Raw genomic sequence first — 13,571 nt, forward strand, 5'->3', positions numbered from 1 at the left:
GAGACTGAGACTGAGAAAGAGAGAGACTGGACAGAGAGAGAGACAGACTGAGAGAGAGAGAGAGAGAGAGAGAGAGAGAGAGAGAGAGAGACAGACTGCGAAAGAGAGAGACTGGACAGAGAGAAAGACAGACTGAGAGAGAGCGACAAACAGAGAGAGAGACTGAGACTGAGAGAGAGAGACTGGGAGAGAAAGAGAGAGAGACAGAGAGAGAAAGAAACTGAGAGAGAGAGACAGAGGAGTGAGACTGAGATACAGAGAGAGAGACAGAGAGAGAGACACACACTGACAGAGAGAGAGACAGATACACAGAGAGAGAGACCGAGACTGAGAGAGAGACTGAGACAGAGAGAGAGAGACAGAGACGCAGAGACAGAGACAGAGAGATAGGCATAGACACAGAGAGAGAGAGACACACTGACTGAGAGAGAGAGTGTGACTTAGAGAGACAGAGAGATGGACAGAGACTGAGAGAGAGACAGAGACAGAGAGAAAGACATAGACAGAGAGACAGAGACTGAGAGAGACACAGAAAGAGACACACAGACAGATAGGGAGACAGAGAGAGACAGACAGACAGACAGAGAGACAGTTGAAGACAGAGAGAGACAGAGAGAGCAACAGACAGAGAAAGAGAGAGACAGAGACAGATGAAGAGAGACAGATAGAGAGAGACATTGAGAGAGAGACAGAGAGAGAGACAGAGAGAGAGACAGAGAGAGACAAAGTGAGAGACTGAGTGAGAGACTGACATGGGACCGATATGGTTTATACTGTTCAATGTTCGCCCACCAGTATTGGCTGGTAGTACAGCTGTCATACAAAGGATACAGAAAGGAAATTGTGTGGGATTACTGGGCGTTTGTCAGATGGAGAAGATAGGAGCAGCAAGTGCTGATTCTGGGCACCAAACAGACACACAGTGAAATAATAGCCTCTCAATGTGGATACCCAGGGGGAAAAGTATAGATTAGTTGTTGTTCTTTTTTATATTGGGGATGCAGAAAGTCATATTTTGCTCACCTTGTAAAACACGACCGGGCTGTTGTCATATTCAATGCATATTATTTACCTCTGAATTGTTCTGGCCATCATCCAAATTCAACAGAGATGGGGAGAGGAGAGACCTGAATGCTTACGCTCTCATTTTGTTTGAATAGTGGGAGAAATGTTGACATAAAAGCGATTTGATTCACTGCAAGACATAAAACAAAAATGTATCACCTTCACGGAGGTCCCAACGAGATAGTAGAAGAGACGTACAGCAATAAATATATGAATTGAAGGTCACCCTTCAAAAATTCTCATGAAATAAAAGCTGCAGGTCAGGAAAAAAAGTAGAGTGGGTCAAATATTTTATACTTCCTAAGGTAAATAAGGAGAAGGGGCTACAATCTTGCACCTGTAGCATAAGAGGTTTGGGGACATTGCCTGTAAAATCCTATGTTGCTTTATACCTATTATGATTTTACAGACTGTTACACATAAATCGTAACATCAAGGACTGGGACTAGGGAGCAGTGAATGTACTTCACAAGAAAAGAAAGCTGTCATTGTTATGATCTGTGAAAAGAAGGCAGAACATCTATTTTTCAATAGCCCTTCTCCCAGCCTCTGGACATGGAGATATATTGTACAATCGCTGAAGATAAGTAGCACCATTGTGTCAAGCCATGGAGCAGACCGTCTCCTAGGAGACAGGCTGAATAATGTACAGCAATCAACATTTCATAAATCCTCTGCATGATTAAAAGGTGATAAATAAAATATATGGTTGAGTCGCTCCATGAGCCTTCACAAAGCCTCCACAAAGGTCTTCCCAGAGCAATGAGAGAGTGATGGGCCTGACAATTAGAGCAACATGGTGGGAGTTGGTTACCCCTACTGCATGGCAGATCTGCCTGGGAAACTTAACACAATGGCTTCTGGAAACCTCTGAGAATAGGCCTATGCTTATTCATATGAGCTTGAAATGGTCAGTATTACCAACATTTGCCATCACATTAACCTGAGCTAAGCCCATTGCTGTGCCTATTCCAAAGACATCTACTAAGAGCATTAGAGGCCCAATATGACTGTGTACTGTATGTGGGCCCTATCCTTGTATTCTCTCAATGCAAAATGTCAGCTCCAGCTTCCTTTCTCGAGGACGGATAGTAAATAAAATAAAATAAAATCAAATGTATTTATATAGCCCTCCTTACATCAGCTGATATCTCAAAGTGCTGTAGAGAAACCCAGCCTAAAACCCCAAACAGCAAGCAATGCAGGTGTAGAAGCACGGTGGCTAGGAAAAACTCCCTAGAAAGGCCAGAACCTAGGAATAAACCTAGTAAACCTAGTAAAGTGTGCTGTTCTTCCTTTATCATGTGTACTGCCGAGCTAGCGGAAGTTAAAAGCAATGCAAATACGCCCAGCTTTTAGATAACGCAAGAAGACCTGCAAACTGCATCGCTTCATCAGTTCCAGTTTAGCCTTGACCGAGCCATGCAAATTATACCTGAGACACAGGGAGAGTGACGCCGCCAGCGGCACAGGCGCAAAGCTGGGGTTCAAGATAGGAAAATCTCCCCTGGGGCAGGGGTTAATTGGTAGAAATATCTTTAGAATGGTTTACAAAGGGGATTCTGAAGTTCCCCTGGAAAATAAGGACACACATAATGCAGTACTGTTTGAGTTCTATTTGACAGCAAAAAGCTTGCACAGCATTTTGGGATTTTTCTCAATGTGTCATTTTGCTTCCAGGGAAGGATGCGTTCTATTGCTGACCCACGTAAAAGGTGCAATTCAGCAGAGCTTTATCAGATCAGCATTTTGCTCCCAGCATTATGTTCCTATATTAGGATACATTCTCTTCTGCCTAGTTTGTGTTTGTAGAATTCTAACTCAATGCATTATGTTTCAGAGAATAGGTTACAGTGAGGGAAATATTTAATCAGCTGATAGTTGATCAACATCTACTGCAAGATCCCTAGTGCCTTGCCGTAAGGCTGTGGTGTGTATGGCTGTTCTGAATGAGATGTGTGTGGGAGTGTATGTTCCCTTGAAAAGAATAACACTCAAAGGGCAGATGTGGGGATCACTAATTCATTGATTCGTTAGCTGAGATACCTTTTGTGCATCTATCTACTTTATTGAAACAAGGCCAGTGTACTCTAGTAAGAAAAAGTTTAGCATAATGGCCCATATCAGTTGAATGTTTCATGATAATCCATTTACCAAAGATGGTGATGCTAAAACAGTGAAAACAAGTGGCACTCATATCAAACACTATTGCATGTATATCAGGAGACTTTAAAAGAGCATATATAATTTGTGTGTCCTTTCATTACTGTCAGTCACAGTGGCTTGACGGGAGCGTTAAAAACCAGAGAGACTCCTGGAAGAGAATTCATATTAGACGGTAAGTACATTGATGTCTTATGCCAATGTGGATAATGGACACAATAATTAAACCTCAAGTGCTTTTGAGCGCAGGACACTAGTATTTGAAAGGATATTCTACCCATGGTCCAGTGTAAGTATAAAAAAAATTGAGGAACACCTGTAGTGATCATTTCCCCCATCCTGGATTGACATGAAAACCATGTGAGAGACCACATTGTGAAAAATTCCTGGGGCCTCATTAATGAATCATGTGTGGGCACAAATCTGTGAGTAAACCCATGCGTGGGATCATATCCACGCAAAGTGTGAGATTTATCAATATGAACGTTTGCTTGAGTGTGTGTACATTTACCCACAGACATGACCGTGCGTACACACAGTGCCAAGTGGTGGAATAAGAGAACTGCTTGTCAAGCATGAAATTGGGGAAATATATTTGTATAATCGTGAGAGTAATAGTTATATAATTTTTCCATTGAATTGTATTTCCATTGTGAATTCATGCAACAATTATTGACAGGCTATATACATAAAGTACAAATTGACCACATCAGTGCATTTGTTAGGATAATTATCTATGTAAAGTACAGTAATTTGTTAAATTAGAGGCACGTGTGAAAGTGAAACCATTGTTGAAATACTGTACTTTATATCGATTATTATCGTAACAAATTCACTGATATAATGGAAAATCAAATGAGAGATGAATGATCTGTTGGAAGATTTGGAACACTGTATTTCGCAGAAAGCGCATTTTTAGAGACAGGTGGTAGTTTTTTGCAGAAAATATAGATTGGCTCATCAGATATCGTTTCCCATAACCAATCGTATAGGATCTTTGCAAAGATTTAAGGCCTACACTATACAGTGCATTCGGAAAGTATTCAGACCGCTTGACTTTTTCCACATTTTGTTACGTTACAGCCTTATTCTAAAATTGATTAAATAAATGTTTGACATGAACTTGAACTCAGGTTCATCAAGTTCCCATTGATCATCCTTGAGATGTTTCTACAACTTGATTGGAGTCCACCTGTGGTAAATTCAATTGATTGGACATCATTTGGAAATGCACACACCTGTCTATATAAAGTCCCAAAGTTGACAGTGCATGTCAGAGCAAAAACCAAGCCATGAGGTTGAAGGGCCACTAACCGAAAGGTTGCTGGATCAAATCCCCGAGCTGACAAGGTAAAAATCTGTCGTTCTGCCCCTGAACAAGGCAGTTAACCCACTGTTCCCGGTAGGCTGTCAACGTTAATAAGAATTTGTTCTTAACTGACTTACCTAGTTTAATAAAGGTTCAATTTAAAAAATCTCCAGTGCAGAATGTGAGCAGGATTTTCTCAAATTAATCTGATTTGCACCTTGATCAGTGCCTCCCTGCATACCTCCATCAGAACTACTGAATATACACTTCATATTGTCACATAGGCAAGAGGCCTTTATATTCTGATGTGTGTTCTGCTGTAGCATACATTGATTTATTTTCTTTGAAGTACACTACCGGTCAAAAGTTTTACAACACCTACTCATTCAAGGGTTTTTCTTTATTTTACTATTTTCTACATTGTAGTATAATAGTGAAGACATCAAAACTATGAAATAACACATATGGAATCATGTAGTAACCAAAAAAGTATTAAACAAATATATTTTATATTTGAGATTCTTCAAATAGCCACCCTTTGCCTTTTTGACAGCTTTGCACAATTTTGGCATTCTCTCAACCAGCTTCACCTAGAATGTTTTTCCAACAGTCTTGAAGGAGTTTCCACATATTCTGAGCACTTGTTGGCTGATTTCCCTTCACTCTGCAGTCCAACTCATCCCAAACCGTCTCAATTTGGTTGAGGTCTGGTGATTGTGGAGGCCAGGTCATCTGATGCAGCACTCCATCACTCTCCTTCTTAGTAAAACAACCCTTACACAGCCTGTGTGTTGGGTCATTGTCCTGTTGAAAAACAAATTATAGTCCCAATAAGCCCAAACCAGATGGGATGCCATATCGCTGCAGAATGCTGTGGTAGACATGCTGGTTAAGTGTACCTTGAATTCTAAATAAATCACAGACAGTGTCACCAGCAAAGCACCCCCACACCATCACACCTCCTCCTCCATGCTTTATGGTGGGAACCACACATGCAGAGATCATCCGTTCACCCACTCCACGTCTCACAAAGACACAGCGGTTGGAACCAAAAATCTTCAATTTGGACTACAAAAATGTCCACCTATCTAATGTCCATTGCTCATGTTTCTTGGCCCAAGCAAGTCTCTTCTTATTATTTGTGTCCTTAAGTAGTGGTTTCTTTGCAGCAATTCGACAATGAAGGCCTGATTCACACAGTCTCCTCTGAACAGTTGATGTTGAGATGTGTCTGTTACTTGAACTCTGTGAAGCATTTATTTGGCCTGTAATTTCTGAGGCTGGTAACTCTAATGAACTTCCATTCCTGTGGCGGTCCTCATGAGAGCCCGTTTCATCATAGCGCTCAATGGTTTTTGCGACTGCGCTTGTAGAAACTTTCAAAGTTCTTGAAATGTTCCGTATTGACTGACTTTCAAGTCTTAAAGTGATGATGGACTGTTGTTTCTATTTGCTTATTTGAGCTGTCCTTGCCATAATGGACGGTATTTTACCAAATAGGGCAATCTTCTGTATACCCCCCTACCTTGTCACAACACAACTGATTGGCTCAAACGCATAAAGAAAGAAAGAAATTCCACATATTCACTTTTAAGAAAGCACACCTGTTAATTGAAATGCATTCCATGTGACTACTTCATGAAGCAGGTTGAGAGAATGCCAAGAGTGTGCAAAGCTGTCATCAAGGCAAAGGGTGGCTATTTGAAAAATCTCAAAATAGATTTTGATTTGTTTAACACTTTTTTGGTTACTACATGATTCCATATGTGTTATTTCATAGTTTTGATGTCTTCACTATTATTGTACAATGTAGAAAATAGTCAAAATAAAGAAAAACCCTTGAATGAGTAGGTGTTCTAAAACTTCGGACCGGTAGTATATATTCAGAAATTGTAACGTTTGTTTTACTGCTACTATGATGTCTTGAAATGTATATGAAATTCGAGTCTTGTAAGCCCCACAGATGTGTATGTGTGCATATACATATGGCAGGTGTTTTGATGTCTACAAATGTTTCTGTACATTGATGTCTTGAAAATAAGGCTATATGAAATTCAAACTTGTGGAAGCCCCACAGCAATACTCAGGTATGTGGGCATACTATAGGCTATGCATATGGCAGGTTACATGGCTGTTTACTCTGTCTTCTGCACTGCTAAGTTGTGTCACTCTTTTTCTCATGCGTTCAGGTACCTCAGAGCCTTCAAGATCACTCTCCGCTCTCGAGCTCACTATTTGTTCCGGGACCTCCCGATTTTACAAATTAAGCACTGATAGAGTCCACTTTCTGCGCTGGTGTCAAATGTCACTGTTGCATATTATTTGTATATTAACATATTTGGCACATTTTGGAGAACCCTTATGGATATGTTTGACACACAGTACATACTATGTATTTTCTCTTTAAACTAATTTGACAACTGATTTGTATTTCTTGGTGAGGTTGGGCTAACTAAATGACAAATGGCAATCCAGGAGAAATGGAAATACAGCATACTTTGTGATATCAAATGCCTTCTTACACTTTAGGATGGGGGATGCAACCAAGCTCACATTAAACCATTCATGAACACAAATGATCGGAAGTACATAGGCCCCCTTCCTGCTTAGTATAAAAAATAAAAATGATTATAGATACCCAAAATAGATTGAATGGGCTTGTCATTCAAACAGTACTGATGAATTGGCAGTGTGGTGCCAGGACAACAACCTCTCCCTCAATGTGAGCAAGACAAAGGAGCTGATCGTGGACTACAGGAAAAGGCGGGCCGAACAGCCCCCATTCTCATCGATGGGGCTGTAGTGGAGCGGGTCGAGAGTTTCAAGTTCCTTGGTGTCCACATCACCAACGAACTATCATGGTCCAAACATACCAAGACAGTTGTGAAGGAGACTGAAAATATTTGGCATGGGTCCCCAGATCCTCAAAAGGTTCTACAGCTGTACCATCTAGACCATCCTGACCGGTCGCATCACCGCCTGGTATGGCAACTGCTCGGCATCTGACCGTAAGGCGCTACAGAGGGTAGTGTGTATGGCCCAGTACATCACTGGAGCCAAACTTCCTGCACTGTTGAACTGCACTGTTGGTTAAGGGCTTGTAAGTAAACATTTCAGGGTAAGGTCTACACTTGTTGTATTCAGCGCAAGTGACAAATAAAGTTTGATTTGATATCAAATGCCTTCTTACACTTTAAGATGGGGGATGCAACCAAGCTCACATTAAACCATTCATGAAGACAAATGTTCGGGAGTACGTAGGCCCCCTTCCTGCTGAGTATAAAAAATAAAGATGATTATAGATACCCCAAAATAGATTGAATGGGCTTGTCATTCAAACAGTACTGATGAAAAATCAAGTCCATTTGATCTACAGTAAAAATGGGTATATGAGGACATCTAGTGGTCACCGGGTTTTTGATTCTCGGCCAATTGCCATCATAAATGTGCATCCCCCTTCACAAGCTTGAGTCCCCTTTCCTATAAAAAAAACACAACTAGAGATTTTATGGACTAGCATGCAGCGCAATGAGATATATTTGATGCAGATATTTACTTTGCAACATGTATTGTCATTGACTTTAACAAAATATAATTGTATGAGCTATGCATCTGTGTACTGGTGTTTTTGTACCTCTCTACTAGCTAGCTAGCTAGATGGGGAAGTCCAGTCACAGAGGCATTCTGTTCTGCATGACTTCTTGACTTCGATACAATGCCCACTGGTAACTGTCATAGCTGTCTTGCTAGCTAACTTAGCTCATCAACCAGTATTTTCTTTTGCAATTTCTGCATGATGACACTTATTAAAGCCTTGGATCTCATAAGGACCTCACTGTCACCACTGGTCATCAGGCTAGCCACTTACCCAGCAGGAATGCATCAATTTCCATTGGGCTAGTGCTAGCTAGGCTGAGCTAGGGAGCTAATGCTAGCTAGTTAACGCGAGCTGATTGTCATGTAGCAGATGCTATGCTAACATTAGCTAGCTAGCTAATGTCGCTACACCATAGTCGTGACAAAATCATGTTTTGACATTGTAGTGGCTATTGATGTGTTTTGTTGTTGTATCTTTTGTTTAGTGATATTGTGAATATCACCTTTTTGGCATTTAACGTGGATTTAACTACCGGTATGCATCTAATCCAGTTTCAGCATGAGAAAATGAGTGAAGTCCCAAATTCCTGTGAGATACTGGGAGAATTTGCGCACTGGATATGGAGCCTAAGAAATGAAAGATCCTGTCACAGATTAGGAGCCACTCCCTTTATTTCATGATTTGATATATGTTATGTGATAAGAGGGCCAGGGGTAATTACAGATGCCTGTGATAATCTGAAGTACCCAAACGGGCCACTAGATGTCTTGTGATTACATACAATTCAGGTAGTTTACTGGTAAATTTAGAAAGTTTCCAGTAATATACACTCCCTTTGCAACCCTAGGTGTGGAGACATATGGGCAGACTGAGCACAGAGGGCCACACCAGGTCCAGTTATCCAACATACTGGGCTGGACCATACTGCTATGGGCTGTACGAACAGAGAAATGTGAAGTCTGGTTCCAAATCGGATGAGCCAAGGGATTGGATACAGTGGCCTCTAACAGAGAGACTCTTATTAGGCTTCACAAAATGGGTCAAAATGTAGACGTATTTTATGGTTTGTGGGTCATTGAACAGGTTCAGACTTGTAAATCTTCAAATCAACACACCAACCTTAATTTGAGTCCCACAAAAGATGATTAGAATCATGTTATCACTATGAAGTATTTATTTAACATTGACATGTTACACATGAATTATGAAACACTTTTACAGTACAGTATGTAAGCATGTATTTATTAACGTACCAATAGGACATTGGAATTGACATGTAATGGAGTAAAGCAATGTTTTATATGTGCAATGTAACTTAACATTATTAATCTAATGTTAAAGACTTCTCACTCTATCAACGTACACAACTGAGTCACATAATTATTTAATCATAATCAAAAGTTAAACCAGCCGACTCATCACAAGCCTCTTCCTCTACAACAGGGGTGTCGAAGTCTATAGTATTATAAGTGCACATTATTTTCAGTTATGTGAATGAAAGTTGAATTATGGGAAGCTTCGAGAAGCTGCATAAATCGGTTTTATAAGAACAGACAGTATGGTCGGTATGAGTGTGAAGTTATAATGGACAATCTCCATTTAGGAGTTTGAATAGATCAAATAATAATGAGTGTGAATGGATGAGAAAGGATGAGAGAATGGAAACACACTAAGATATAGGGTGCAATAACGTCTGAGCAAACACCCCAGCAGTGGGAAAGGCAAACCACTGAAACAGTTGTTGTACATACAGGTAGTGTTTGTGGATGAATAATCTATACTACATAAAGGTTACTCAATCATACACTCATGTACCCTCTGGCTACATCCAGATAACCTTGACTTGTTGGTGACCTCCAGAAAAGTGTTGTGGAAATGTATTATCATAGAAACACTAAATAGGTCCTGTGGTTTTCTACAGTTCGCTTTAAACAGCTTTTCTCATGTGACGTTTGGATAGAAACACCTCAACGCTCTGTATTGAGTTGTGTTTTCTATTGAAAAGCTGCTGTCTGTCAATGCCGGGGAGATTAAGTAAAATAACAAAGAATGTTTCAAAATCTTAGAAAGCATGGCCTTCAACTGGGATGAAATAGAGTACACAGATGTGGAGATGTAACTGGAATTATTAACAGATTCTACAGAAGTCGTGACAAAATATGTAATCAACCATCACTTCCATCCAGCAGCACAGGCAATTTAAAAGAACACTTCAATGCCATGCATTCATAGCCAAACATCTCAATTAATTTGTAAATGAACACTTTTCAAAGATGTTGTCAAAGGTCTTTTCCATTGTGGAAGAATAGAAACAGGAACAGGGCAGGATAATACCATGTCTCTGTTAGCACACCAGACCACCGATGGCAATGTCTTCACAAAGGAAGTGAAGGAAAGGAGACAGAAATGCTACTAGGGGATAGATTTATCAAAGGTTTGCGTGTGTTAAATTGCCACAGAACCCCATACGAAGCATTCTCCCCTCCGATTGCCTATACACAGCAACTAATGATGTCTTGGTGGCTGCAGTTGTTGTATTTTGTAGTTAATTCAGTAGGCCTTTTGATGTGTAACAAAGGTTAAATAATTGTGAGCCTATGTGTTTGCTTTAACTAACTTAAAATTAACAATGTACAATGTCTTCGTCATCAACAATAAAGATCTACAGTATGGTATCTGTTTTGCATTTTGCAGTAATTCGAGTAGGAACATTTAAAGTTAAAACCTCTAAACTGCGGTAGACCAGGACACATCTGAGACATTGTCTTCTATTCCCTCTCAGGAATCTTCCTTGTCAATGATACCTCAGATAACCCATCTATTTATGCAGTATACTGTAAAACATCAGACGATTAAGGACTCAGTCAGTGTCTAACACACTTTAATTTCCTAGAAGCACAGATTCAATTGTGACACACTATGACAGACATTTCACATATTTCACATTGCCAGGGAGTGAGCACGAGGCTTACTGAACTAACAGAACTAAATAAGTCCTTCGTAAACCAACAGTAGTTTCTCAGCTCTAAACTGATGGGTTCTCTCCCAAAGGATCAGATAAAAGATGTCCATCTCCAGCACTGCAGCATGGTAAATTCAACAAACGGTCGCTCTCAAAGGAATGTGGTCCATTGTTACAGAGGAATGCTGTCAACTGTGGGAGAGAAACGTTCGTGAGGTGAGCACAGTCAGTCTAATGATGCTTGATTTCGGGATATACATTTTGGCAAGGTGGGGAGAGGACCAGTTTAAGCTGTCACAAGAAATGCCCTGGGCCTGTGGCTGAGGAAGAGGATACACACAGAGCCACCAATGGGATGGCAGTGCCCCATGCCTCACAGGCCACCAGCAGGTCTCCTCAGATGGAGCATGCAGGAGTTCCTGAACCCACACAAGGAGCCATCAGCCTGGCCTTGTGCTCTGTGCCAGCACTAATACACTTCTCTCACATGGTTCAAGTTCCTGTCATTATGGAATGGAGAGGATTCGGGGCTGGGGTAAAGACCTGTTTCTCCACACTACACTGCCTGAATGTTGATGTCCAGGTCACACAGTTAGTGGCAGTTGCCATACCATCAGGGTTGTTTCTTTAGACTCCACACCCGTGCGCTCTGCTGTCCCTTCCCTCAGTCTTTGGAAGCCCCTGCCCCCGGATATAACCGCGGCCGAGGTCACCCTGTCCCTACGCCCCCTGTCTCGCTCACAGGGGCGCCCCCGCACCCACATCTCGGGGTCGTCACTGAGCTCATAGATGGAGCCATCCTCCAGTCTTTGTTCCAGAGATTCCAGAGAGGAGTCAGATGCCTCGTCGCCCCGTGCCGTCAGTGCTCGCCCCGGCAACCCCGACGTGGAGCGTAGCCTGTACTGTAGCAGCACACCCTGCCCCTTGCCCCGCCCCTCCCCCTGGGAGCAGCCTGACTGCTGAAGAGACTCCTGGGAGGAGGAGTCACTGTGGTCCTCCCCTCCGCAGGCAGAGTCAGGTCCATCCCCCACAGAGTCCCTCTTCAGCAGCTCTGCGGACAGGGTGCTGGAGGTGGCCACCAGGAAGTCCACTGGACCACAGTGGGCATTCAGAGAGGTCATCCCCTTTCCTGCAGGACAGAGACACAACAAGAAAAGCACAATGTTGACATACATATCCCCAGGAGCAATTAGTATTCCCATTTTGAGAATGGATAATTTGTCACAGTGAAAAACTCATCTGTACCTGTTATTTTGGGAATGCCCTCTAGTTTGGGCACGGGCAGAGTGATGATGACTCCCTGGGCAGTCCCCACCCACAGAAGCCCCTGGCAGATGAGCAGGCTGGTGACACGCATGCTCTTCTGGCCTACAACATAGGAATAGGGAAACATGAGAGTTTTGTTAAGTACTGTATTCGTAGCATTATGGAAATGAAACAATAACTCATGTTAGTTATTGTTGATAAAATCAAATAATTATTTCTGGCACCACATACAGTATGTGTCACAGGCGTCATAATGAGTACACCAAGATGCAGCGTGGAATATGTTCATCTTGAGTTTAATAAAGAATGAACACTTTACAAATTAAACAAAAATGACAGCCGACAGTTCCGTCAGGTACTTACAACTAAACGGAAAACAACTACCCACAAAAAAACAAAGGAAAAACAGGCTGCCTAAATATGGCTTCCAATCAGAGACAACGATAGACACCTGCCTCTGATTGGAAACCATCCCCGGCCAAAACATAGAACACAAAACATAGAATGCCCACCCACCTATCACACCCTGGCCTAGCTAAACAGAGAAAACACAGCTCTCCTAGGTCAGAGCGTGACAGTACCCCCCCCCCCCCCCAAAGGTGCGGACTCCCGGCCGCAAACCTGAACCTATTGGGGAGGGTCCGGGTGGGCATCTATAATTGGCGGCGGCTCTGGTTTGGGGCGTAGCCCCCACACTGCCCGCTGATCCCCCCACTTCTGTGTCGCCGGAGGCTCTGAACTGCCGACTGCCGCTGAAGACTCTGGGCTGCCGGCCGTCGCTGAAGACTCGGGGCTGCAGGCCGTCGCTGAAGACTCGGGGCTGCAGGCCGTCGCTGAAGACTCGGGGCTGCAGGCCGTCGCTGAAGACTCGGGGCTGCAGGCCGTCGCTGAAGACTCGGGGCTGCAGACCGTCGCTGAAGACTCGGGGCTGCAGACCGTCGCTGAAAACTCGGGGCTGCAGACCGTCGCTGAAGACACCGAGCTGCAGACCGTCGCTGGAGGCTCCGGACTGGAGAGCGTTGCTGGGGGCTCCGGGCTGAGGAGCGTCGGGCTGAGGAGCGTCGCTGGGGCCTCCGGGCTGAGGAGCGTCGCTGGGGGCTCCGGGCTGAGGAGCGTCGCTGGGGGCTCCGGGCTGAGGAGCGTCGCTGGACGCTCCGGGCTGAGGAGCGCCGCTGGAGGCTCCGTGCTGAGGAGCGTCGCTGGAGGCT

The 13,571-nt window shown here is 43.0% G+C and overlaps 1 protein-coding gene across 4 annotated transcripts in view; it reads right to left on the reverse strand.

The window, feature by feature from the left end:
- Nucleotides 1-9,291: 9,291 nt before the first annotated feature.
- arhgef10la (Rho guanine nucleotide exchange factor (GEF) 10-like a) overlaps nt 9,292-13,571 on the reverse strand; it is a 125,465-nt gene continuing 121,185 nt past the window's right edge. For all 4 annotated transcript variants that reach the window (XM_029775138.1, XM_029775136.1, XM_029775137.1 and 1 more), the window contains 2 exons: nt 12,343-12,465; nt 9,292-12,226 (listed from right to left, as the gene is read on the reverse strand). In XM_029775138.1, coding sequence (XP_029630998.1) covers nt 11,682-12,226; nt 12,343-12,465 — 668 coding nt within the window. In that variant the 3' untranslated portion in view covers nt 9,292-11,681. The remainder of the gene's footprint in view (nt 12,227-12,342; nt 12,466-13,571) is intronic.

The sequence above is a fragment of the Salmo trutta genome, chromosome 14 (assembly GCF_901001165.1).
Source record: "Salmo trutta chromosome 14, fSalTru1.1, whole genome shotgun sequence".
NCBI lineage: Eukaryota > Metazoa > Chordata > Actinopteri > Salmoniformes > Salmonidae > Salmo > Salmo trutta.